General features: G+C 43.1%; 1 protein-coding gene across 4 annotated transcripts in view; it reads left to right on the top strand.

The window, feature by feature from the left end:
* Positions 1-283: 283 nt before the first annotated feature.
* The window catches only part of CLSTN1 (calsyntenin 1), a 30,125-nt gene continuing 3,864 nt past the window's right edge, over positions 284-26,544 (top strand). Inside the window, exons 1-16 of one of the 4 annotated variants that reach the window (XM_053963023.1) lie at positions 284-466; positions 9,322-9,444; positions 13,212-13,241; positions 14,603-14,798; positions 16,307-16,515; positions 16,760-16,909; positions 17,005-17,190; positions 18,296-18,544; positions 19,400-19,521; positions 20,272-20,434; positions 21,539-21,589; positions 23,319-23,476; positions 24,075-24,223; positions 24,689-24,915; positions 25,257-25,427; positions 25,997-26,142. In XM_053963023.1, coding sequence (XP_053818998.1) covers positions 400-466; positions 9,322-9,444; positions 13,212-13,241; positions 14,603-14,798; positions 16,307-16,515; positions 16,760-16,909; positions 17,005-17,190; positions 18,296-18,544; positions 19,400-19,521; positions 20,272-20,434; positions 21,539-21,589; positions 23,319-23,476; positions 24,075-24,223; positions 24,689-24,915; positions 25,257-25,427; positions 25,997-26,142 — 2,397 coding nt within the window. In that variant the 5' untranslated portion in view covers positions 284-399. The remainder of the gene's footprint in view (positions 467-9,321; positions 9,445-13,211; positions 13,242-14,602; positions 14,799-16,306; positions 16,516-16,759; positions 16,910-17,004; positions 17,191-18,295; positions 18,545-19,399; positions 19,522-20,271; positions 20,435-21,538; positions 21,590-23,318; positions 23,477-24,074; positions 24,224-24,688; positions 24,916-25,256; positions 25,428-25,996; positions 26,143-26,544) is intronic. The other 3 variants (XM_053963025.1, XM_053963024.1, XM_053963027.1) reach the window with 3 other exon arrangements.

Genomic DNA, 26,544 nt, shown 5'->3' with positions numbered 1-26,544 from the left:
TGGCAGTGCCCGTGAGCGAGCAGCAGTGCCCGTGAGGGAGCACCATGGCAGCGCTGCCGCAGTGCCCTCAGCGCCGGGGGCGGGGCGCGCCGCAGCCCGCGGGGGTCCGCAATGGGCTCTCCCGGCGCCCCCCGCCCCGCGCCGTTGGTTCGCTCCCTCCCCCGCCTGGTGCCCGGCGCGGGCCCGGCCGCCATTTTAGGAGCCGCCGGCGGGGTGGGCGGGGGAGGGAGGGGAGGGACGGTGAGCGGAGCGGGGCCGCGCAGCGCTTCTCCTCCCTCCTCCTCTTCCTCCTCCTCCTCCGCGGGGCCGAGCCGAGCCCTCCGCCCGCCGCACAGCGGAGCCCGGACCAGCGGGGGCGCCAGCCGGGGCTGCGCGCTGCCGTCCCCGCTCCGCGCTGCCATGCCGGCCCCCGCCGCCCGCCTGCTGCTCGCCGCGCTGCTCTGCGGAGCGGCCGCGGCCGCTCGAGGTAACGCGGCTGGGGCGGGCGGGGGAGGCTGCGCGGCACCTTGGCGAGGGCGACGGTCCGGGTCGCCTGGCGAGCTGCGCCGCGGGCGGGCGAGGGGACGGTGTCCTTGGCGCCCTGCGCAGGGGAGGGAGCGCGGAGGCGGGCGGACATCGAGGGTAGGGGAAGGGGGGAGGATGGAGCTGGGGCCGGGATGGCTCCGCCGCGGCCATTGCACCTGCAGAGGGGACGAGGGGATGGCGGCTCGTCCTCCCGGCTCACCTGCGCCCAGCGGCCCCGAGCCCTCCCAGCCGCGGAGGGCAGAGCCCGGCCCGGCCCGGCAGGGGATGCGCGGCGGCGGCGCTCGCTGTGTCCGCCCGCCTGTTACATAACGGGGCCCGGGGCGGGCGGGGGGCGGCACTTGTTGCCGGGAGGGTCCAGCGGCCGACCCGGCCGGAGCGGGGCCGGGCAGAGCCGGGGCGAGAGCGGGGATTAAACCCCTGGCAGCCGGGCCTGGTTGGGCTGGCGTGGGAAAGCTCCATGCGGGGATGAGCCGGAGCAGCGCCTGGGCCAGACCGTGCGGGTTCGCGATGTGAGCGCGGGCCTGGTGGCTATTGATTGATCCCGAGGAGCAGCAGCATCATACGCATTGCGGGGCTGCTCCCCGGCAGGCTTCAGTGAGAGGCTCGGAGACGCTTCCTCACCTGAAGGTTACCCCTGGCATCGGGAATGCTGCTTCTGCAAGATTCAGCTGATCGCATGATGAGATTTAAGAGCGTTGAATAGCAGCGTACATTAGAAGTACGGCTGTAAAATGGCTTATAAATACGTTGAAGGGGAGTTCTTGATCTGAAAAACAGCTCGTTATGGATACATCTTGCTGCAGTTTCCCAGTGTGGGAAGAAGGAGATGATGCTGTAGTATGTCTAGGAAGTCCTGTGCCAGCTGTTCTGACAGTGGCCATCATTTGCCTGTGTAAGATCCCTCAAGTACAATCTGTTCACCAGCGTTTGTGGTATTGCTAAATGTAGTATTTACCACACCAGTACACAAGCATAGTGTCTTTGAATTCCATCGTTTGAAATTAGGAATAAGATTAAGATCAAAAGCCATTTTCCAAGAAGGCTGCTTGGAAACAAATGGCAGATTTAGGCAGCATTACCCAGGACAGCGGTGGTAGGCAGATTTTCTGCAGCTTGTTGGAGGCAGTACCTGTTTTCAGTCAGACCTACAGAGCTGCTGGACTGCAGGTCCTGATCTGTTTAACTTCATCACACATAACTGAGTTACAGAATGAGGGCTGGTCCCACACAGTATGTGCAGTTGCCTTAGTCCTTGCAGCGTTTTGGCTGCTGTAGGTAGGCCTGGTAATAATATTACGCGGAGATGCACTTAGTGACAAGTAAGCTCTGGAGGACACCTGGAAAGCTGCAAGGGCTGCTCGTTTTGTTTCCTTGTTGTTAGGAAAGGTATTTGTTTTGAAGCATTTATGGTAAGCTTTCCATTTTGTGCTGTATTGCTAGTTCTTTTTTTTTGGTTTGTTTTTTTTTTTTTTTTTCCAAGTACAGTTGAACTTGCCAGTTCTGCCTTTCCTGTCGCTGGAACAGGGGAGTGAAAAGTGTTTTTTTTTTTTTTTTTTGATGATGGAAAGGAAGGGAAATAGCATTTTGGGGATGTGATCTTGCACAAAAGGCAGGTGTGAGCTAGCTGACCTACCGTCTTCCCTGTAGTTATTTTAAGGGGTGCAGAAAGTGATTTTGGGTTCTAAAGAGGCATTTTCCTGTCCAGCTGGTGCAAAACTATTAATCTAATCAAATTTGTTTTGTAATTGATCAAGCTGGCCCAAATATTTCTAAGCTTGTTGCGGTGGAGAGGCCGTACCTAGCCGTGCATTCCAGCTGTGTTTGTGGGTGAAGCAGTTGGATGTCTCTGAGCAGAGCAGGACGGGAGTGGAATGGAGCAGTTCCTGGGGGAGGCGGCAGCGCAGCTCACGGCTGCTGCTTCCATGGGCCTGACCAGGCAGAGTGGTAGAACCTCTGTTGTCTTGGGGCCCTTCCAACTCGCTATCATTTAGGAAGGGTATTGATGGAAGTAATACTATCTTGAAGAAACTTTGCTGATCTGTGATTATTTCAGGAAGTTATGTGGTGCTGTGAATGTCTTAAATCCAAACCACAAACCACTTTGTTACTACCACAGTCTTGCTGCAGATGTTTCTTTGACACAGGAACAGCCTTTTTAATATAGGGCTGGGGATTAGGTAGGTTTCTTTCTCCTTTCTAGAGGCAAGGAAATGTAACACTACCCTAAAGCATTATGTAGAGACAATTTGGCTATTTATGTGGCCTGTTCTTTTTTGTTCTTCAAGTATTTATGAAAGTAAGAAGCCACTGAGAAGAAACCTCTGAGAATGAGAGAATTAACTAGTACTAGACCTCTCTACAATGTATAGTGATTGGGAAAGCATTATATACAGCCATCTGTTCACGTAAACAATTTTAATCTCTTTTTCTGTATGTGTTATTTAAAATAATGCACTGCTGTGGAAACTGAAATGGAGATGGTCTGGGCAAGCATGGTTTACACTGCATTTTAAATACTCCTGTGCTGGTTGTCTTCTCCCATGTTACCAGGCTGCAGGTTGTGCTGTCTGTGCTGAGGTAGCTGGAAAATTTGTCAACAGAAACTTCTCTAGACTTAATAAATGTATCTTTGGTTTGAGGTCGTAATGTTACTGCAGACACAAAATAACCAGTTGCAGATAATTGCAAAGATTTTTTTAAGGAGAAGGAAAGAAGCTGGGCTCATGGGCTTCAGTGTGCCATGAAAGTTAGAAGGGTTGAAGTCCAGGTCAGGCCACAGCTCTGCATAATGTGACCATCCCACAATTTAGAATTCTGGTATTCTGGGTAAAGCAGTGTTTCCTGCCATGAAGCCCAAGTATATGGTAGCTGAGTGGCTTGTGGCTCTGAAACTGTTATGCAGAGAGGAAGAAAATTCTATGGTCATTAAAGTTTTCTGAAGAAAAACTCTTCTGCCATTTTTCTGAGCCTTATCTCATTCCCTTTAGTTCCATTGGGAGAAGTCTCTCTGAAACATGGTTTGTGGTGTCAAGGGCCACATATCTTGTAGCATTATCTTTGCTGTCAAAGACAGAAATGACGCCTCAGCATGAGAGAGTTCAGTGAGGCGGAAGCCTTGGTCTTAAATAAATCTTGTTTTGCGCTCTAATTTATTTGTTTTGTACTGATTGACTCACATTGGCTCCTGTAGGGACTAAACCTCCTTAGGAGTCTTTAGAAGGGATTATTGGAAACCTCAGTGCCTTTGAAGAAGTGTCTGTCTGTCCTTTGTTTATAGTATTAGGTCTCATCTCACTTGCTTTGTATCTGATTGAAAACAAGTTGCAGCTACTGCTCCCAGTGGGTTTCTCTGATTTTAAATAGAGTCAACAAGTAGAGCCAGAAGTGCCAGCTATACTGGGGTGATGTTTGCTGTATTTCTAAATACTGTTTCCTTTCAAGGAGCAAAGTTTGTAAATATGACAACAGCTAAAAGGAAAGGGGTTTCCACTCTTGCACTATAATTAACAACATTTAAGATAACATTTATTAAATTAGTGTTTGTAGTTAAAGGCTTATGTTTTCTATTTCAGTCTTCTGTTTAGTGTAAAACATTTTAAATTTCACTTGAAATTAAGGCTTTGTTTCTTAATCCTATTTAAACTGTTTTGTGGTGGAATCTTTGTTTTCTCTGCCAGGCTTTTATCCAAATTCAAATTTGGTCAGTATATCCTCTGTCTAAGGTCTTTGGTGCTCTGAATGTTTCTTCTGTTGCAGTTGTGGATAGTAAAAATTGCAAATAGGTTCTAATCAGTCATTTGCATGTCTCTTAGTTTCATCAGGCTTATAGCAAAACTTCCATGTATCTTTGTACAAATAAAATCAGATTTAGACAACTGGTTCAGTGGAAAACATGAAACTTTCTGTAAGTGGTGACAAACAAATGATTTTTCTCTGGGCAAAATACAATTTAATAAAACCCTGTTGAATCCCTACAGCTATTGGTTTGAATGTGGTCTTTGAAGAGTTAGTGTTAATTGTACAGGCTGATAGTGTGGGCAACTGATAGGTTATAAATGTTATCTTGTGCTCCAGTGTATGGCAGTTGAGCTTCCAGAGCAGGAGTTAAAAGTGCTCCTTAACTGTGGCAAAGAATCCAAGACAGAGATCTGAAACTGTGGGATGAATTTCAGCCACTGGGTTTTCCTTCAGCCAGGAGCCATAGAGGGTAATGGTGGATGTCCTGCCCTTACTTAATCTGTGTCCTGGGGCATCTCCTGGATATTCCAGGTGAGTCTCCTGGCTTCACTCCCTCGTGCTTTGCTGCTGCCTTCGATTCCCAGCAGTGGAAATGGTAGCTTGTCTTGGAACCTCATACTGTGGGTAAGTTCCACGCTATCGAGAAGGTCAGCATTGGAGCAGAACTTGTGTCCAGTTTTATCCCATTGTTTGGACCTGGTTGTAGGATGATGACTTTTGATAAAATTCTAGGTTTGAGAAGACCTAGTTAAATAAACAAGTACAATACATCTTTTCATTATCACTGGTTTATTTCAAGTTGCTTATATCCAAAGTTAATCCTGGGTCTTTTTTCGTGGAGACTGGAGGCAGGAGCTGTGAGTGGCAGGCTGGGCAGGACAGAACACACATTGTAATCAGGCCAGGCTGCGCCTTCTCTTATTCAGCTTTGCTTTCAGGGTGGAGAAGGCATATTTTATTGTGTAGCTCTTCACTCCTTGGCTGTGGTTAGGTACTACACAGATTTGTTCTTTTAATGCTATGGCTTGAAATTTCATCAGAACAGTACTAAATTACTGTTCAAGGTAAGACACGTTGAAGTTTTTATTGTCTCACTGGAAGGCGTCCTTGTGATCTCTTGCATCCAGAGGAAGACAATTAAGCAAAAGATACACAGTAATCAGTTTTTGTCAGACCATCAGGACAAGTAAAGGACTCTTTACTAGTTCATCTGTGTTAACAGAGACTATAGTTCTCTTTTTGTGAATTTTCTATGCATTTTTCATGAGGTCTCAAAGGTACATTTTCAGAATGAGGATTTTGTGGTTACTGTCAGATTGAACAAATAGCTTTCAAACTCTAGTACTTGTTATTGAGTTTAATACGTTTAACCAGTTAATTCTTAAGAATTTTTTTTACATTAATCATCTAGATTCAGTTCTAACAATATGCAACATGTCTAGAAATCATTTTATATTAGAGTAGTTAACTAGAAGAAAAAGGGTTCCAACTACAGTCCGTTCTGGGTGAGGTGTGTTTAATCTTTGGTCATGTATGTGCCATTTGTATGTGCTCAAACCCATTTGAGTTAAATAAACTTCTGACCACTTGTAAGAAGAAAATGGATGTCCTCAGAAAGGGCTTTAAGTACATTTAATTTTAGTATTTGCTTTCAAATTACAGAGCTGAATTAATCTGATTGACTTAATAGCCTGTGATCAGAGTTTCCATACTAGCCCTAAACCCAGCTGCCCTGCCTACCTGTTAATTTACATTTGTTAATTCTTTTAGGCACCAGGAAAAGGTTGCTGCTGGTTATGTGCTGGATTGTGTCCTGCAGCATCAGCCATCGCTCTTGGGAAGGAAGCATCCTTGCTTTGAGGAGCATTCCCTTTGCTGCAGAACAGTCAGGCTGGTCTGTTCTGGTTCAGGAGACAATAGCAGATGGTATTTTCAAACCTGGTGTTGGAGGCACACGTGCTGTTCCTCCCCCTGTAGCAGCAATTACCTGCCGAGAGCAGAGCTGGGAGTGGCTGGTGCTCTCCTCGTGGGACGTGTTCTGTCAGGCTGGGCAGCAGGGAGGGCTCTGCAGGAGCGTCTCCGTTCAGAGTGACACCCGGGAAATGCCTGTGCTTAGCTGGCCTTGGAATTTCTTTGTGCCCACTAAAAGGCAGGCAGAAGTCTTCAAGCTGCCTGTGCCAGCACGGCTCCCCCCACTCGACTAGATTAAATGCTCGTTGGGATTTACAGCAGATTCCAGCTGAGGCGCTCACAAATAGTGTGAATATTGTATTTCAAGGAAACTGGTGTGGTTTATCCCAGTTAAATGGCAAGAGATTAACAGCTCAGGGCACTTTGTTAGTGTCGAGCTTGGGATAGGCTGCTGTGCTGGTTTGAAATTACCAGTCTGTCTTTGAACAACTTCTGTAGATTGCAGGAGTTCTGTGACAATTAAACTACCCCTTCACAGTCCAGCACTTAATGCTATTTAAGCAGCTGAGATCACGATAATACTCAGTTCAGTTTGATTGAAGGGAAGCAGTGATGTATTGCTCATGAGCTGTACTTCATATTTCAAATGCTAGCTCGAGAATTCCTTCCAGTGTGTGGTTATGCTGAAGTCAGTAGATCGCAAATACGGATAACGGGCCTTTCCTGGATGTTCAGCAGTAAGTTTGGTGTTTTAAAATCCAGTGATGTTTAGCCTTCATACACACAAAGGGATTTAAGCTTTATGTTTTAAAATCTGGTGATGTTTTAGCCTTCCAAAACACAAAGGGGTTTAAGCTTTATGATTTTATTGTCTGCAGCACAATAAAAAGACATGACTTTGCTTTCAACTGGGCCTGTTGTTTGAAGGTTCACTAGACTCTGCAGATGCTCAGCATACTCAAAATTCTGTTCATATGTGGTTACAGTACTTCAAGGTTTTATAGAACTCCCTACCCAGCAGTAGTGGGATTTAGGAGGTTGCTAAATTAGGAGAAGATTTCTCAGAACATTAAAAAAAACCTAAGTATTTTTGTAATCCACATTCAGAAGCATTAGAATGGAGATGGAGGGTTTTTTCTGGCAGAGATCTGTTCTGGCATTTTATACCACATCCTTGCAAGGATGAAGATGAACGGATGAAAGGACTCAGATTTTCAGTTGGGGTATAACTGTCCTGGATGTGCTGACAGAAAAAAATACAACTGTGACCTCCTTGTACTCCTGAAGCCAAAGCTGTGTTGGTGACGCGGTTTTCTTGAGACCAGGTTTGAATTGTGGCTGGGTGTTCCATGGGAGCCTCAGACCTGAGCAGTTCCTGGCACCTTCCCTCCGAGGGAGGAGTGAGTGCTAGCAGCTCTGAGAGGAGCAGGTTTGTTCTGAAACGCCGTGTTCCTGGGAGGGTGCTGCAGCACCGGGCTCCTCTGGGTGAATAGAACAGTGTGCTTGGCATTTACTGCCTCTGGGCCGTGCTGCATACTGGGAGTGTGCCTGTGTGAGCCTACCGAGGCAATAAAGAGAGTGTTGCCGTATTAAGTAAAACCACATGGAGTAATTAAACACAGTTTGCATTAAAACAGTTCCTTGTGAGATCTTTCTTGCTGCATTGTTATGGATGAAGAGATTATATATCCTGACTGCTGTTGCTACTAACTAGTAAAAGATTGCAGATGAAAGCATATTGGGAGTGTTATGGTTTCCTGTATGAGTTCTCTAGGTCTAACCATTTATTGAAGTGTCCTTTTATCACTGTTTTTTAATTGCCCTAGGTAAGCATATGGCACATGGCACAAATCCATTTTAGTTTGTTGAAGAGGCAGGATCCAAGAGTCTGGGTTAGCCTTCCATCTCTGCCTGTTTTGACAATCTGCTTATATAATTCTTTAGAGGTGAAATAGCAGGACTCAGCTGTGTGGTAGTGTTCAAGCTGTAGTGTATATTTTGCTGAAATTGCACAGGCATGCATTTCATATGTTTTAAGTTCTTGGTCTCCTGCAGACCAAAACCTGGGTGATGTTGCCTATGGAATGCTCTTTGGTAGGTTTGTTGTAACCTCTAGCAAAGCATTTCTTATGTGCATCGTTTGCTGAAGATTACTTGGTTTTGTCTGGTAAGGGCAGTTTTCAGTCCCTTTAAGATGTTCTTCAGTAGACTCTAAGCAGCTGGATACATGCAATTTTCCAGAACTGCATGTGGGAAAATTGCATGTGCTATTAAGGAAACTTCCAGGAGCCACTCATGCAGTCACGCTCTACCACCTGAACTGGGAATCATAACATAAAGCCAAATATTTAATAATTAAGGGACTCTCCTGCTGGTTTGTCACACAGTAGTTGACAACCTAGTAGATAACGTGATTTGATCTTGCATCTTTAGTGATGTAGTAGAAAAAACTCCTTTTGAAGCTGACAGGGAAAGAGACTGCATTTCTTTGCAGCAGACGAAGACCAGTCAGTCATCTTGACACAGGCTCAGGTGAACAGTTTGAGGCTCTTCTGTGCAGAGGTGAAGGATGCTCTTGTGTGACATTTTTTAGTGGAGTTTCCCAATATCTTGAAACAACTACTAAAGAGATGAAGTTTGACCTTTTTTCCACGTTTTCTTAATGATAGTGAAAGCCCCTATAAGGACACAAAGCTGACATGAGAACAAGTCTTCCTGTTCTGAAGAACAGTCCACCGGCTGTATCTCAAGTTTTCCGTGGTGGGGGAAGCAGAGTGTAAACAAACCCTGGTGTTTCGTGTTCCCTAGTGTGGTGCTGACTGAGGTTTTGCTGGTGTCACACTTGGCACCATGGCAGCAGCTCCCCATCACTGTTATCAGGTCTTTGAATTGCACTTCAGGGGCATCTTAAATCCCAGCATAGTTTGAAACTAATTTACATTCTCTGAGTTACTTTTGAAAAGCCTACAGGGACACTCAAATTTCCTGAACGTACTTAGCCAGGATTTTGTCTCAAATCTTTTCGTTTATTAAAACCTTGATTCAGAATTACAAAAGAGGAAAATACTGAAATTAGTATTATGAAGCATTTTTTAAAGATACTGTCAGTTTCAAATGTTTTGACTTTGCATTTCGTTTTCCTTTCAGTTAACAAGCATAAGCCATGGATTGAAACAACCTATCATGGCATAGTTACAGAAAATGACAACACAGTGCTCTTGGACCCCCCTCTAATAGCCCTGGACAAAGATGCACCTCTGCGTTTTGCAGGTAAAGAATTAATCTGCATTTCTGTTTGAAGATGTGGAAATGCTTTCCTGGGGCAAATACTCTGTGTTAGTGTGCTTTCCCTAACAGTAGCATAACATTTCAAGGCTTTTAGATCCTAGGAAATGTGTGTGCATGGACCAGTGTTTTATTTCAGGTTTGCAGCTGTATCCAAGTGTTCAAACCAGAAAGTACTTTGCTTCTTTCAATTTCATGTGTACATGGTAATTTTTCTGGTGGTTTATTTTTGTTTTCGTAGTGTCTATCCTTTTTCTCAATCCTCTAGATTCCACATTTCACAGCATTCAGCGTGGGAGTTCTGAAACAATGATTTTCTTACCATTCTGAAGAGAGTTTTGGTTTCCTTAGCATTTTTAATTTGTGTCTTAATAAAGTGAAAATACTAATTAGTAGAATTAAGATTGCATGTCTATGATAAGTTTGCTTAACAGTCTAGGGTATTTTGGAACCTGAACAACTTCCTCTGGCTGAAGAAAAGGCTTTTTCTCCTCTAGCAAAGAATATAGAAAATTATACACAAGATATTTGCCAAGGGTGGGCTAATTGTCAGGGCTGACAATTTTCTTATAAACTTCTGCAATAGATTTTTTTCTGAAAACTTTTGTTTAGGAATACTGTATTCATTAATTGGATGCAGTATTATGGAAAGTTATTTTTTGTATTTTGTGTTAGACAGATGTATTTGAGGAATACCACTAAGCATCTGCAGGTATTTAAATTACTTCTAGTGGATAACACAAGCTTAAATTGGATATTTGGAGAAGCTTATTTGGTTAAGCAAAGTTTGAGAGTTAAGAATCCTAGTGAAGTACCTAAAGGATGTGACATGAGGCATTTTTGGGAGCATTGCTTAGCCTGGCTTTATGGAGGAAGAGCTAGGAGAGTAATTAAATTAAGAGCCATTTGAAAGGTTCAGCAGCTGACTGCATTGAGTGCTGCAATTTTATGGCAGTTTGGTCACAATTTTCTTGAGGTACTGCTTAAAGTAACAGTTTTGTTGCATTATCATAAGGCTGTAATTATCTCCAATGAAGTTGAAGATAATGGAAAATTTGCTATTCAGAAGTTGAGAGATAATGCTAAACCTCTGAAATTCAAACTTCCTCATGTATTGGGTACATATGGCAGAGGCTCTTCCGCTATCTTAACTGGAAATAAAACTGCTGTCTATGGACAAAAAACTTTCATTGCCAAATGAAGACACTTGTGTTGGGACACACAAAATCTGTTAATTAAGAAGAGGAATGGGAAGCCTGAATTGTGTTCTCAGGGATGAGGAGACCATGAATCACCTCTTGCAGTTCTTAAGTGCTTTAAATGTAGGTGCTAGTAGTTCAGCAGCATTGAACAGATTCTGAGAATGGCAGTTTTATACTTCTTGGATAGGAATGTTTTCAAGAAAGTACTGTCAGAGTATTGTCAAATATTTTGCTGTGTTTGCAGAGGAAAATCCAATGTCAAAGCATTTCTTAAATGAGACTTTTCCCGTTGGGTTGATCTAAATTGTATTTAGATCTGCTTTCATTAAATGAACATTTTTATCAACTGGAAATCATATAAACAGAATATATTTGTATAAACAATATATTTTGGCTTTCAAAAATGGACATTTCTTAAACAGCAGGAGCAGACCAGTGGATTTAAAGAAATTAAGTTTTGAGTATGGCACCTGAATGTTGTAAAGAAATTCTCAGTATGAGACTGTAGGGTTTGAATTGCATAAATGTTGAAGGACGGTGCCGTGGGGCTCTGTGGAAGTGTTTGTGGGCCATCAAATGGAGCAGTCCTGCAGCCTGTCCTTGAGGAGCCCCGGGTGGGTGAGTGCTGCCTGTTCCCAGCTCTGCTGGAGCTGTGCTCACGTCCTGGCACAGATCCTGCTGGTGCCCAGCACGTCTGGGGGGTTCCGTGTGAGGAGCCCACGGGGCCAGTGATGTGCTTTCACAGCAAAACAAAGCACTGCTCAGGATTAAATGGCTGCTTCAGCCCTTACTGCTCTACTCCTACTTATAAATCAAATTTATTCATGCTTCAAAAGGCTGGATATTTTAATTAATTGTGCCCTCTAGCTGAGCTGTGAAACTTCTGAACTGTCTGCAGATTTAAAATACTTTAAGTAGAGCTTTCTTGCTTTATTTCAATTTCGAGCGTGTCAAAACATCTCGAAACTAGTTCATTTAGATGCTTTGTAGTACATGAACTGTGGGGCCAGTAAAAGTAACATTTATTGCTTTGCTCACTCCGTGCTTGTGGGTAGGATCCTAAAATTCGGGTTTGCAAAAATAAGCAGGGTTATGTAGATGCTTATTTCTCGGGTTATTTGTATGGTTTTAAATCCGAAATGACACACTTTTGGAAACAGGGTGGATATAGTCATGCCTTGTCAAACTGCCTGGCACATAGGGACAGGATGGAATCAGTCTTCTGCACCATCACTGTTATAGATCTGCTTGAGAAGACAGTGACCATTCTTGTTCCTCAGTGACTCTTTTCTTTTACAAATTGAATCACGTTGGAATTTGAGCCTAAGTGGTTTTGCTGAAAAAATAAAAATAAAGGACAGTTACATTTTTTATTGTACATTTATTGTTTGTGCCTAAAACCAGTCTGATGGCTGAAGCTCTCAAGCTGGGATTCCCCTTTACTGTGCATAAAGGAACTGAATTTCTATTACATTTGAAACAGGCTCTACTATATCTGGATGCCTTCACACAGCTGAATGTGCAGCAGAGGGTCTCGTAGCCAGATGTTTGAAGTGTTTCCCTTGATTTTTTGATGTGCCTATAACAGGGCTTCAGTCCCTCTTCCCCCACCCCTAGAGAAAACCACTTCTCAGCCACAGTCCTTTATTTCCCTCTTGCTATTCTGGGATGCAAGTAGTATTTTGTGGGGGTTAGGAATTTTTAATTTAAAGCATGAATATGGGGAGAGCTTTGAAAAGGATCTTGCAGAATCTCTATCGATTATTTTAAAAAATCCCCAGAATCCATCAAGCCCTTGGGGTCCCTCTCCCTGGAGGCAGCTTCCCGTGTTGGGGTGGGGCAGTGCTGATGCCACCAGCCCCAGCTTGCTTGGGAAGGGAGCTCTGCTGCCATGGGCAAGGCAGGGCTTGCCTGGGGGCAATTTCTAGAAAAGAAGTGTCCTGTAGAGGAGATGACACTGTAAGCAAACAGATTTTGCTCTTCTGTGGCTCACTTGCTTAGCTGTGCAAACCTAAGAGGAAATTTTGTTGCAATAGAGTTTCATCCATTTTTTTGTCAAGTTTTATGCTATACTGCTAGGAAAACATATAGCTCCCCCTCCACATTCCTTAAATTAAAACTTGTGTTCATCAAGATTACAGTTTAATGTGTATCATTTTTAGTCACAAATTATGGCAATACTTTATACAGAATAATGTAAATAAATTCAGATAAATTCTACTTTATGGGCAGTTATTCATCAACGTACGCTTTTGAAAATACCTTGTTTAGCAGTTGGTATTATTAAAAAAAGAAAAGGAGAAAACAAAGCCTTGATTGTATGAAATATTTCAAAATTCTCAAAAGGAAATCCTGGAGTTAAAAGATTAAATCATATTTACCATAACTAAAGCTCTAAAATTGTAACAGTTACAGCAAATCACCACTGGAATTTTAAAATACAGTTTTTCCAAAGCTTTTCTGTGTAATGTGTGCATCTTTGCCTTTTCCTTATTTGCTCCCATTCAACCTTTCCTGTTACTGACATGGGTTTGTCTTTTTTCCCTTTAGAGAGTTTTGAGGTGACAGTCACCAAAGAAGGTGATAAAGGGTTCTTTCTATCCCTTTTATGAATATTAACCTACTAACTTTGGTTATGAAATGGGGAATCAGCACTGAAACAGAAGATCCTGTCATGCTCTTTTGTCCCATTTATTCTCCCAGTTTTTTTCTATTTTAAAATATATTGATAAAAAGTGTTATGTAACCAAACCCTTGGTTAGAAATATCTGTAAATCAGACATCCATTTGAACCATTTGGGGTTACTGTAAATTGTGTGGACACTGAAGAAGTTGTTTGGGGAAAATTAGCATTTTCTGATATTTTCACTCGTAGATCACTTCTTTGGGACAGCTGAAGTTTTCCCCACGTTTTGTGATGTCGAAGTGCTGAAGCATTACAGCACCTAGCTGCAGCACACACCCTTCAGGACTGACTTCAGTGGTTTAAAATATGAATCACCCCCTTTTTTAATACCTCTAGACATGTTTTTGTTAGGAGTGTGTTGTTGATACTAAGAAGCCACTGCAACTATAATAGCAAAATAGTGGGGTTTGTTGGTGTAAGAAAATCCCCATCAAAATATAACAAGTTGCAGAGGTAAAAACACAGTGTAGGTGGTCAAACAGTTTATTGAGTGGCTTTTGTTGTGTGCTGGGCTCAGCCAGCTGTGCCAGCCGGAGTTGTGATGTGTTTAAAAATGATGTGCTGGGGACTTGTCTTCCAAGTTTGTAGGGTGAAGAGTTTGACTAGAAGGAAAGCCTTCTAAAACATTTCCTGAGAGCCTCCTTGACTAACATTTGGCCTGTGTTAGTAGATAGCTGTTGAAATGGATGCCTGAGAAGTTGGTATTTCTACCTTTCTCATTCAGTAGTTTATTTTGATTCCCTGATTTTAGCCAGGTACATTGCACAGGAAGACTTTGTCCTTTGATCTGTTGACAGAATTTCTGTAATTATGGTGCTGAACCTGTACTCGAAGCCTTTTCATCCCTTGACTTGTAACTGTGCATTTTAACCTCTTGCTCTGGTCAAAGTGAACCAGCTGCCCAGCTATTGCCAGTAGCTTGGCATAGAAGATATTACCAGTGGCCTTGGCTGTATGCTCACATAAGATCTACTCTTGCCCTAGAGCTGTCTCAAGTACTCCTGTGAAATGCCTGTCTACATTTCTCTTTTTCTCTTTTGTACTCCTGCATGAATGGATGCAAAGTAAACAAGTTGCTTGGAAGGCAGACGTTTGCTTCTTTTTACTAAAGTTCCCAGAATTCACCCATTTTAAAGCACAGTGCTCTTGCTTTGTCCACAGACCCTCACAAACCCCTGGCTGCAAAATATTTGGTCATTTATTTTAGAAATGTATCATCATGTTGACCAGTTCTAACCTGTCTTTAACTCTGTAGGTGAGATTTGTGGATTTAAAATCCACGGGCAAAATGTTCCCTTTGAAGCAGTGGTAGTGGATAAATCCACTGGTGAGGGAATAATACGCTCTAAGGAAAAGCTTGACTGTGAGCTGCAGAAGGACTACACGTTCACCATCCAGGCCTACGACTGTGGGAAGGGACCAGATGGAGCAAACGCAAAAAAATCCCACAAGTAAGTCAGTCTGGGCTGGGCCGAGGGGAAGTTTGGCTCCGAGGGGTCTCCTGCTTGTGGTGGTTTACGGTCTGTGTGCTGAGAGTAAACATGAACCAAGTTTTCATACAGGAAGGCTTTCTGTGGAACCACAGAAAGGGTCAGCTCGGAAGGGACCACACTGGGGCTTCTGGTCCAACCTCCCTGCTCAAGCAGGGCAGTCATAGTGATAAAAAGAGCAGCAAAATGGACAAGGACTGCTTGGACATCCCTTCATTTGTATTTTAGGTGCTACTGCTTTATCCTTTGGTGTCTCTGGATTTACATTATAAAACCAGGTGGGGATAGAAGCAGGGAAACTGCTGATACACTTAAAATCTGTCTTGAGTTGATAGAGTTTGCACTGGGGTACCAGGCCTCGATGTTGTTTTGGAATTCAGTTTCTAAATCAAAAAACCTGGTTCAGGAAGTCACTGTATTAAGCTTAACAAAATGCCAAAGCATTCATGTTTCTATCGTTTCCAGACAGCCCCACCAGAGAACCCAAGATCAATAGCATGGGGCTCATCACTGCCTACATTAAAGAATGGGAACAAAGCAGTCTTTAGCTTATCTTTACCTAAGGAAAAACCACAATATAAAATAGTCTCTAGAAACCCACTTGAGAATAACTGTTTGACACTCTGGTGTAAACATCTGCAGAGCATGTGGGAGATGAGCAGTTGTGTGAAGCAACGAGAGGGGCATAAATAAGACGAGGAATAGAGTAGCAGAGGTCATCTTGGTGACAAACAAAACCTTGCTATTCTATAACTCTGCAAGGGTTTGAGTTTTATTTGTAAATAACCAGTGGTAGTAAACAAAATGTATTGAATTATAAAAAACCAAAACTGAATTATATAACAATACACCGGAGAAACCCACTGCTTTCCTAGTTAGGGTAGTTGAGATTGTTGGTTATTAGTCAGTGGTTGCTTGTTTCTGAGAGCTGGAATGCTGAAGGATGGCTTCATGTGAAAAAGAAGATGATTTAGCAGAATCTGTAGTACCCTAAAAGCATTTCTTTGAACAGGAGAAAAGTGACAGCCATTCAGAACCAGGTGCAAATATTCCTATTAATCAAACCCCAAACCTTCACATTCATGGAAGTAAGTGGTCTGGAAGAAGAAAAGGCAAATGTAAAATGCAGATTTTTCCTTGTTTAAAGTACCCAGGAAACAGACCTTCAACACAGGTTTTCCTTTCTTATTCCTTGGTTAGACCTATCTGTGTAATTCTTGCAACAGCTATTCCCTGGTAGTATAAATGCCATTTACCTTAATTTCATGGTGTATTATATGGTATGGGGAGGCTGGGTCGAGCTTGGTAGGAGGGAGGCCATTTGGGACCCATTGCTCAGGAGCAGTGCAGTTCCAAGCTGTCAGGCTGACAGGCTGACATGGCTCTGGTGGCAGAGAGGGAGCTGCTGTATCCAGTGCTGGCTGGAGCAGGGTTTGCAGCCCCTGGGAGCTCTCTGTGTGTCGTTGCAGGGCCACAGTCCACATCCAGGTGAACGACGTGAACGAGTACGCCCCGGTGTTCAAGGAGAAGTCCTACAAGGCCACGGCCATCGAGGGCAAGAGGTACGACAACATCCTCAAGGTGGAGGCCGTGGATGCAGATTGCTCCCCCCAGTTCAGCCAGATCTGCAGCTACGAGATCGTGACCCCGGATGTGCCCTTTGCCATCGACAAAGACGGTGAGACACGGAGCCGGGCGCGGGCTGACTCGCACTGGCCTCCCAAAGAGCAGGAGTCACCCTGCCAGCAGGGCCTGGGCCTGGAGTCTGGCACTGCAAAGTCAAACAGTGCAGGGTAATTCACTTGCAGATGTGTTTATTCAAGTCTGTATGAAGTACATAAATGGTACCTGGATGCGTTTTATGCAGTAATGACCCTGAAGAATTGTCTTGATGTCTGACAATTGCCTTTTTTCTGTGTCAGGTTATATAAAAAACACAGAAAAGTTAAGCTATGGTAAAGAACACCAGTATAAACTGACAGTAACAGCCTATGACTGTGGGAAGAAGAGAGCTGCTGAGGATGTGTTGGTTAAAATTAGCATTAAGCCTACGTGCAAGCCTGGCTGGCAAGGTTAGTTTGCTCTCTTTCCTCTCTGCTTTTAGCATTTGCTGGTATCTTCAGTTAAACACGACACATCTTTAATATTGTTTCTTTTAAATACTCAGGTTGGAGCAAAAGAATAGAATACGAGCCTGGCACTGGTTCTTTGGCTCTGTTCCCTGGGATGCATTTGGAGACATGTGATGAGCCAATAACCTCAGTGGAAGCAACAGTGGAACTAGAAACCAACCATATTGGTAAAGGCTGTGATAGAGACACCTACTCTGAGAAATCCATCCACAGGCTCTGTGGTAAGAAGGCTTTTGTTAAAATAAAAGTGGTCTCTCTTGCTTACTAGTTTTACTTTGAATTTTGTGTTAGACCAGAAATCAATGAGTAGATCTGGTCTTCAATTGCACATAGTTTCCTTCAACTCATTTCCTCACTGGTAGCAAAAGGCATGAAATTGCCTGAAGGTGACATCTACAATAATTCTCAAATGTGGTAAAGAATCTCTTTCTTCTGCCTCTCTGCTGTCTTACGTAGACTAATAATGTCCCTTGCATGAGATTCATATTCAAGAGCTGGAAGAATTTGTGTGGAAAGGTATAGCCTTTAAAGCCTCTGTTTTTCTGAGCATGATATACGTAATGGCTGCAATCTGAGAAATAAATGATGAAAAACTAGAGAAAACAAGAAATAGTGGTTTGGAAAAAACCCAGTTAACTTGTATCAGTTAAATTTGTACTGTGCTTGCCCCAGGAGTAAAGGCCCTCAGCATCCACTTACACTGCAGTTAAAGGTCTTACAAAAAGCCAGTGGAGTCCTTTGTAGCCATATGGAAGAACTGAGATTACAGGATAAATTATCACTCGTGATTTATGTATTCAAGTGCAGTTGAAAGTAATTGAAAGTCTGAGTAGCATGTAACCCCAGAGAGGCAGGCAATTCTGATTGAGGTCAGTGTGGTGTTCAAGGTACCTGCTGCTGACTGTGCTGCGGGCAGGCAGCGAGCTGGGAGGGGGTGCTTGTGCACTATCTTCAGCTGCATCACTTCTGGTCTCACACTGAGTACAGTGTCTAGAGAAAGGCATCGTGCTCGTGGGGCAGAGGGACAAATGGCATTAATGAAAGGGTTCCTGAGATAGAGGCAAAATACCATTCTATAGCTGTGGAGGTTGAAACTGTTTTGCTTATTATGAGATTAGTTGACTACCCAGAAGTGAAATTTGTGGAAGTTACCATGGTATTAGATGCCTGTAATTAGTGCCACATTATTTAAAAGGAGAATTGGGTGATGGTAGTGCATAATCCTGACAGTTGGTGCTGAGAAATTAGTGCTGAGATAAATAGTTGAATTTGAAACCAGTGCTGGTCTTTTAAATTTCTGTTTTCATTTGAGCATTTGTGTTGTAGGTGCTGCTTCTGGCACAGCTGAGCTGCTCCCCCCTCCAAGCAGTGCTGCTAACTGGACTGTGGGGCTGCCCACGGACAATGGCCACGACAGCGACCAGGTCTTCGAGTTTAATGGCACACAGGCTGTGAAGATTCCAGATGGTGTTGTCACAGTCAATCTGAAAGAGCCCTTCATGATTTCAGTATGGATGAGGCACGGGCCCGGAACCAAAGAGAAAGAGACAATTCTGTGCAATTCAGACAAGACAGGTTTGTCAATACTTCAATTATAAGCAGTCTTTTTGGTTGGTCGGTTTTTTATGTGCTCTGGCAGCGCATGTGACAGTGTTTTCTCTACCTTAAAGTTTTCTTGGAATGTATATGAAGTTGACTTTAAAAATCACTGTTGTGCTTATGTTTAGGCTCGGCTTTAGATTATGTAGCTTCAGATTGGGCAGACTTGTTTTTCTAATTCTATTTCAGTTTACATTATGCACTTCTTTTGCTGTGGTAGATTACTTATTCTGGCACTGCAGCCTCGAGTTTGCATCTCCAAAGATAGCCTTGTTCTTGATGCTGCCTAAAAACATTAAGACACACATATCAGGTCTAGTGACAGCATTTGGTGCTGTATCTTTATTTTCCTTAGGAGGATAGAATTTCTCTTTCTCCAGAGATGAAGCTTTTTTTAATTCTGTGCATAATTTCAGTCTCTGCTTATGACACAGAAACAATAATTTGGAAAATGCCATTAATAAGAAGGAAATGTGATAACCCTGATTCCATAATTGCCATTTGTATCAAAAGAAGCTCTTCTGTTTGCAAATAGAGCTCTTTTTCTCCTGCTGGCAGGTTTTATCTCTGGCTGCTCAGTGCTGTGCTTTGGTTTAGGTTGGGTTTGGATAGAGACTTCTCTGTCTGTTCTGCAGCCTCATGGGTTCTTCAAGAGTGTTTGCCCTCACTACTGCTGCAGATGTTCTACATTCCTCTTACCACACCTGATTTGCTTCTGCATTGATTGCTGCCTGTCAGTGACTTTGATATTTCAGTGTGAAATTGCAGAGCAGGTGGATTCTGTCGGTAAGGTTTGCAGGCATTAACGCTGTTAATTGGACTGCCGCGCAGATATGAACCGGCACCACTACACCCTCTACGTGCACAACTGCCGCCTGGTCTTCCTGTTCCGCCAGGATCCCTCTGAGGGAAAGACCTACAAACCCGCCGAGTTCCACTGGAAGCTCAATCAGGTGAGGCTGCAAGGCTGATGGGTGGAGTGCCAGAGTGAAAGCCACCGACCAACGTCCCTGGCAGTGTACTTAGTAATAAATACTTGCTGCCACTCCACACTCCTGGCTCCTGTTCTGCAGAACCCAGCAGTGCTTGTTCTACTTGTGATCAAGTGGCAGGTTCGGCTTCAGCTTTTCATCTTGAATATAAAGTAGAAAATACAGCATCAGTCTTACAGCTGTGACATCAGTTGTCTTCACTAAATGCACTCTAAGGTGGAGTGCATGAGAAAACAGGACGTATTTATTCCAGGTTGATTATAGCATTCAAGTGCTTCTGAGCTTGTGACATTTTCTCAGCCCCCTGGATCTGTGATAAATAGTCGTGGCTTTTTAACAGTTTCTCTCAGCAAATACCTGTCCTTTGTCAAGTAAGGTTGTCTTATAACAGTATTTCAGGATGTGCATGCATGTAGATATGTATTTTTAGATTGAAATATGCTGTTATTTAGCATAAAAATTAAAGGAAAGGAAGTATATGCAGCTTCCTGTATTGGCAACAGAATAAAGGAACTTTTTATTAATGTTTGGCAGTCAGTTTGCTTTTCAGATGTGTGCCATGTGTGTGAAAGATCAGCTGTGTCTGTACAGGCTTGTGTTGTAGGTCGTTTGTACATCTGCATGTATGTTTATGTAAAACATGGCACCAGATCAGTTACTGAACTGTAGTGGGAAAAAAAAAAGACAGAATTTAAAAAACTCTCTATTCAGGTGTGTGACAAAGAGTGGCACCACTACGTTGTCAACGTTGAATTTCCCGCGGTGTCTCTTTACGTGGATGGGGTTTCCTATGATCCTTTCCCAGTCACTGAGGATTACCCACTCCACCCTTCCAAGATAGAAACACAGCTGGTGGTTGGAGCATGTTGGCAAGGTAACTATTGGCAATTGTTAATACTTCTAATTAACTCTTTTAATGAAATCTTGGTGGTTATCTAGAAGCACCCAGCAGATCTTTTTAGTGCGTGAAATGTAATTTGTTTTGCCTCTTGCAGATGGGTTTTGCTCCAAGCTGGTATCACATATTTCCTCTGAGTAATTTTTCCATGAGTGTTTGTTTTCTCTTTGGCCACAGGTGTGTGAAATACAGGGCTGCTCACCAGCCTGTATTCCATCAACATGATTTTTGTGGTGGCCATGGGGAATACTGTTAGCTTTGAACAGTAGTTGTAGCAATACCTCATATACTTCAGATTACCAAGCAGAACACTTCATGTCAAGTAGGTTGAAAAGCATCTTGTAGGAAAAGTGTTCTCATCAAGGGAAGCCTGTCCAGCAGACAGCTCTGCAGAGCAACACAGCAGTGCTGTCTCTTGGGTATTTTACCATTTCTACTTAGAAAAATAGACATCTGCTTTATTGTCTGTGCTATTTAAGCTGCTCTAAGTTATATATACAGCTCCTCTCCAAGGAGAAAAAGATTTTATCCTTCTGAAGAAGTTCTTTTAACATTTCTTTTAAAAAATTAAAAGCCGATTTTCATTTTTGGTGCTTCCATTTGATAAATTGACTGCTCAATCCATGTGATTCTATTATTGATAAAGGAATCTGTGTTGATAATGGCTTCTTTTGATCAGCTTACAATACCTTTTGGTGATTTACTGTATTAGTCTGGATCTCACATTAATTTCCCCTGCAATGGAGCCAGTTGTTAGACTTGTGTCATCTTACTAAAGGTGGTTTGTGTGAGGTTTCCTCTCTTGGTTCTGCAGCTCTTGCTGGTGTCACTGCTGCTTGTGCGTGGGGCTCTTTGGGCTGTGGTGCCATGACTGTTCTTGTAACAGCACAGTGATGTGTCTTCCCCTGCACTGCAGCTCTTTGTGTTTCCAAGAACTCATAATCCTTGAAGAGCTGGGTCCAATATAAGCAAATTTTGGGGGATGTGCTGCTTTGTGTTTTCTGGGGTTTGAAAGTTTGCCAAATTATAACTACTTGGTCCTTTCCCTATTGTCCTATTCTTTGTCTTGCTTTTCTACAGAATATACAGGAAGTGAAAATGACAATGAAACTGTGCCCGAGACCTCTGCAGGTTGCTGGAGATTTTTTCCCTACTGTTTTATTTCATTTTTAAGCCAAGACATTGCTTCATCTCGCACACAGCATGAAATGCAGGCATTGCATTTGGGCCATTGACCTTCACATAATCCTCTCCTAGGCTTGTGTCTTCATTGTGCTTCTATTTGCAGAGCATCATCAGCTGACTTCTGCTTGGGTTTGGGTTTTTTTTTTTTTTTTTTTTTTTTTTTTTTTTTTTTTTTTTTTTTTTTTTTTTTTTTTGTTTGTTTTGGGTATTTTTTTGGTTGCATCCAAATGTACTTCCATGTACAAATCTGCAACGGTTGTGATTGCAGTGAAGTGGTGAAAAAAGCTGCTGTTGTATAATATCAGCTATAATCTCTTTCATCCAATTTTGTTAAAGCATAAACACACGTCATCCTATATAAATGTATGTATTTATGCATGTAGGTATGTGTCTTTACTATAGAATTTATTCAGTATATTGGACAGGAGCTCTGGAACTCAGGTACCTTTGCTCCTCTCTCAAAACAAGACTGATCTCATATTTAGATCAGGCTGCTCATAAGCACAGACCTGTAATTCACAAGGGATACTCACTTGGTCAGATATTTATACAAAATTCTAATTGTGAATGAGCAAAAAAGCTTTGGCTACCAGGTATTTCACATTTGCTACAGGGTTATTTCATCATAACAAATTTTATTGATAGTTCAGTGGGTTTTTTGTCTTGAGTTGAGATACTTAAAATTAGTGTATATTTTCAAAAGTGAATTCAAGATATGTACCCTTTCTGTAAAGTTTAAGAATTGCTGGAATAGTCTGGATGTAACTGGCAAGAGGTTTCTAGCTGTGCACCACATTTTAATTTGGCAAGGAGGGAGCAGCATCCAGGGGCTCCAGAAGCTGAAGCTATATGAAAATTGTATAAATTGTAACAGGACATTTCACCACTGAATATTTGAGTTGTACCAAGGATCTTTTATCACTTAGAACTTCCAAAAGAAGCTTAGACATCTTTCTAAAATCAGGTTGCTTAGTAAGTAATGGGCTTGAAAATAGACATTTCCAGGTGGTGTTTTGTGGCCCCAGGATTTAGCAAGATGGACTAGCTGATCATTGTGACATCATCTTCAAAAACACTGAGGAATAAAGAGCTTGTCAGGTTGTCCTTATCAGACTTAACTCAGCTGAGGTACCTGGGTTTAACTGCTCACTTGAATCTGCAGAGAGAAGATGGCACCTGTAGAGGGGGCAGGTAACTCTTGGACACCTCTCTCAGAATGAGCTGAATGAATTTACAAAGCTCCTTTCTACCCTTGGAGCGTAGGGAGAACCTGCAGTGCTGGTTTAGGTGGAGATCCCTCACACCTGGAGGGATGCTGTCCTGTGTCCTGAGTAGGAGGAGGTGTTACCTCAGCAGGAAGATTGAGGCTTCATGGCTCATCCCATTGTGTTTGATTTCTGAGCACCACTCGCTGTATGGGGCTTCTTTTGAGCCGTTTGTCATGGAACAGGCAGTTCAAGGTGGCCACAGCTGTCTGAAGGCCACGTGCATGGTGAACTGTTTAATTCTTTCTTTATGCCTGACCATAACCACAAGGTTAACACCCAGAATGGATGAAAACTAACCCGCATGTGTGTAATACTGTATGTGTCAGCTGGCATACTTCTTGTTTTACAAAAGAAAAAGCAAAAAGAATCATAACAAGTAAAGGTTTTTCCTCCCTCGTGTTTTGAAGGTGGTGAACTGCGCATGGCTCAGTTTTTCCGAGGCAATCTGGCAGGGCTGATGATCCGTTCTGGTAAACTGGAGAACAAGAAGGTGATTGATTGCCTCTACACCTGCAAAGAGGGGCTGGATTTGCAGATGGCTGATGGTGTTGGCAAAGGTGTGAAGGTAAATTTGCATATAAACAAAGGGGAACATATTCCTTCCCTGATAAGAGTTACAAGTTTTACTGACAGAGTTAACAGGGTGTCCCAGATATAACCAGCTCATCTCTTGTGGCATTCTGCATTAATGCTACATAAAACTTGTATAAACCTGATCTTAGGAATGAAAGTTACTCTGCTGTCTTTTAAGTCTTGAAGAGAAGACTTACATATTTGTAAGCCTCTGTTTTACCAGCTATGCAGATTGTCTAATAAGAGATCTTTAACAAGCAGCTTTATAAAATGAGATTATGTGGCTTTTTCAGTAGCAAGGTTGTGTGAACAGAGCTAAATTTCTCTTATATGTTAGCTGTCTCTCTTCTAGAACCAGAACTATGATATGTGCTTAGATTTTTTCTTAAAGAATGAAGCACAAATACATTCTGCTGGGGTATGGCAGTGAGTAGGGAACTCAGCCTCTGTGCCACAAGGCCAGGAAATAATGACCCTGTTGCTTTGAATATGGAAGCAGTTTTCCTGCATTTACCATGAACTCCAGTTTGAATTGCCAGATAATGTCACTCAGTTGGGCGTTTTCTTACGGTTTTCTCCTTTTTTTTCAGATCCACATGAACCCGAGCCAGTCAACGCTGACCATAGAAGGGGATGACATTGACAGAGTTGACAAGGCCATGCAGCACATTTCCTACCTGAACTCCCGCCAGTTCCCAACACCTGGCATTCGGAGGCTGAAGATCACCAGCACTGTCAAGTATGTCCTGGTGCAAGGCTGGTGGAGCCTGGTGTTCATGGATCTCACTTGGGGGAAACAAAGGAGTCCTGGGCTATGTGACCATCCCACATTTCAGTACAGCAAATGTTTTCCACACCAGAGCTCTGCTTTCTGCCAGAGAATGGAGCAGGGAGAGCGTAAGATGGGGAGGAAAGTACTGCCAGAGTGATGGGAGTGTCTCCAGTGTCACAGCTTCATTTAAGGGGTTACCTGTGGCTCTAAGTCAAAATGTAGAAATGAGGCCAAATGGTAACTGTAAGAAAAAATTAATTGTAAGATTGCTCCCTTGGTGGCTATTCCATACTTTCCAGGGCAGCTGATGAATTTATCTAAGACTCTTGTGTCTGAGACAGCTTTTCAAAAATTTATAAAGCAATTACTGTGTGTAATTGTGCTTCCCTCTGGAATAACCATCTTGACTGCAGAACTGCTTCTGTCTCTCAGGTGTTTCAATGAAGAGGCCTGTGTCTCCATTCCCTCTGTGGAGGGGTATGTCATGGTCTTGCAGCCAGAGGAGCCAAAAATCAGCCTGAGTGGCATCAACCACTTTGCCCGCTCTGCCTCAGAGTTCGAGAGCTCCGAGGGCATTTCCCTCTTCCCGGAGCTTCGCATCATCAGCACCATCACCCGGGAGGTGGAGCCCGAGGGAGATGGGGATGAGGATCCTACAGGTAACAGCCACTGTTGCCCACCCTCACCTGACTCAGTGCTCCTGGGGGAGCATCTTCCTCTTGCAGAGAGGTGTGGGCTTTTAATACAGAATCCAGGAAGGGCGAAAATGGTGTAGATCCTCTCTGGTCTGGGCTAACAAAAACTTATGTGGAAATTATAATGAGTCCAGGCCATTTTTCTCATGTAAATATCCCTTGATTGTATTTTGTATTTTATTTTTTAAATCATTATTTTGTGAATACTTGTTCTCCTCAGGCCTAGATTTTAATATTTGTTGTGGTGTTTCTGCTTAAATCTTTGGCTTTTTCTCTGAATTATGTAATTTTTCTCTAATTTTTAGTCCAAGAGTCTTTGGTATCTGAAGAGATCATGCACAACCTGGATATGTGTGAGGTGACAGTGCTGGGAGAGGAACTAAATCAGGAACAAGAGAGCCTGGAGATTGACATGACACGATTGCAGCAGAAAGGCATTGAGATGAGCAGTTCCAACCTGGGCATGATAATCACAGGTAGGGCTTCCTGCTGCTGCTCTTGGGAGGGTCTGAAGGGACTGACAAAGGGAGCAGTTCTAGTACTCCAAGTACTTTAATTTTTTTTAGAATTTCAAGCTTGGACTACCTTTAGAATTCCGAGCACAGCAATTCTGTGGAAAGCTGTGATTCTAGAAAATACAACATTCTAGAACCTTCCTTCTGTTCTTTACTCTGTTCCAAATAGCAGATCACCTCTGGACTGTGGGACTGCAGTTAGACTTTGCCCCAGAAAAGGCTTGTTCCTTTCAGGGGTACTCCAGTGCCTAGGAGCATGCATCATTCTTTTCTGTTATGTTAAAGTATTCCATAGAAAAGCTCCCAGAATCCTTTCAAAGACTCGCTGGCTTTAGGATTTTATCACAAAAGCAACCCGCAGGATTTCAGTGGAGCCACACGTGTGTGTCAGTGGTGTTACCATTTCTGTATCCTTGAAAATCTGTTGGCCAAGAAACCTTAGGTGGAGCAAGGGAGCAATATCTGTCTGGGGTATGAAGTGGTGCCAGCCCTTTGCAGAGCAGCTGCTGTAGCTGTGTCTGTCCCCACAGGGGTGGACACCATGGCTAACTACGAGGAGGTTCTGCACCTGATCCGCTACAGGAACTGGCGCACGGCGGCTCTGTTCGACAGGAAGTTCAAACTGCTCTGCTCCGAGCTCAACGGGCGCTACGTCAGCAACGAGTTCCAGGTGGAGGTGGGTCACTGCCCCGAGGGGCTTGGGAGCCTGCTTGCCTCAGCTGATAGACAATTGACCAATTATTGATTTAGGTTTTGTCCTGTAAAATAAGTATTAGGAAATGTGAGCATTTCAGGCAGTATTTTATATATAAATGTGATTTTTGTCCTGTATTTCAGCTTATAAAGTATATAAATAAATTAAAAAATTGTAATTTTATTTATAAATGAAATTGTTTGTAGAAGAAATAGTGTGGCTAATGGAGATGTGAAGGTGAAAAGGTTGCATTGAAAACACAGAATTATTAATTTAGCAAATGGAGTGAGAGTGGTGCTACCACAGAGCTGAGTGGCCTTTGTGTGTCACTTCTGGGATGCCACAGATGGGCGTGCTGGGCCCTTTGCTGTTTCGCTTGTGATG

This window comes from Vidua chalybeata, chromosome 22, assembly GCF_026979565.1.
Source record: "Vidua chalybeata isolate OUT-0048 chromosome 22, bVidCha1 merged haplotype, whole genome shotgun sequence".
NCBI lineage: Eukaryota > Metazoa > Chordata > Aves > Passeriformes > Viduidae > Vidua > Vidua chalybeata.
The sequence above is the reverse complement of the archived record's forward strand: the minus strand, read 5'-3'. Positions and strand labels throughout refer to the sequence as shown.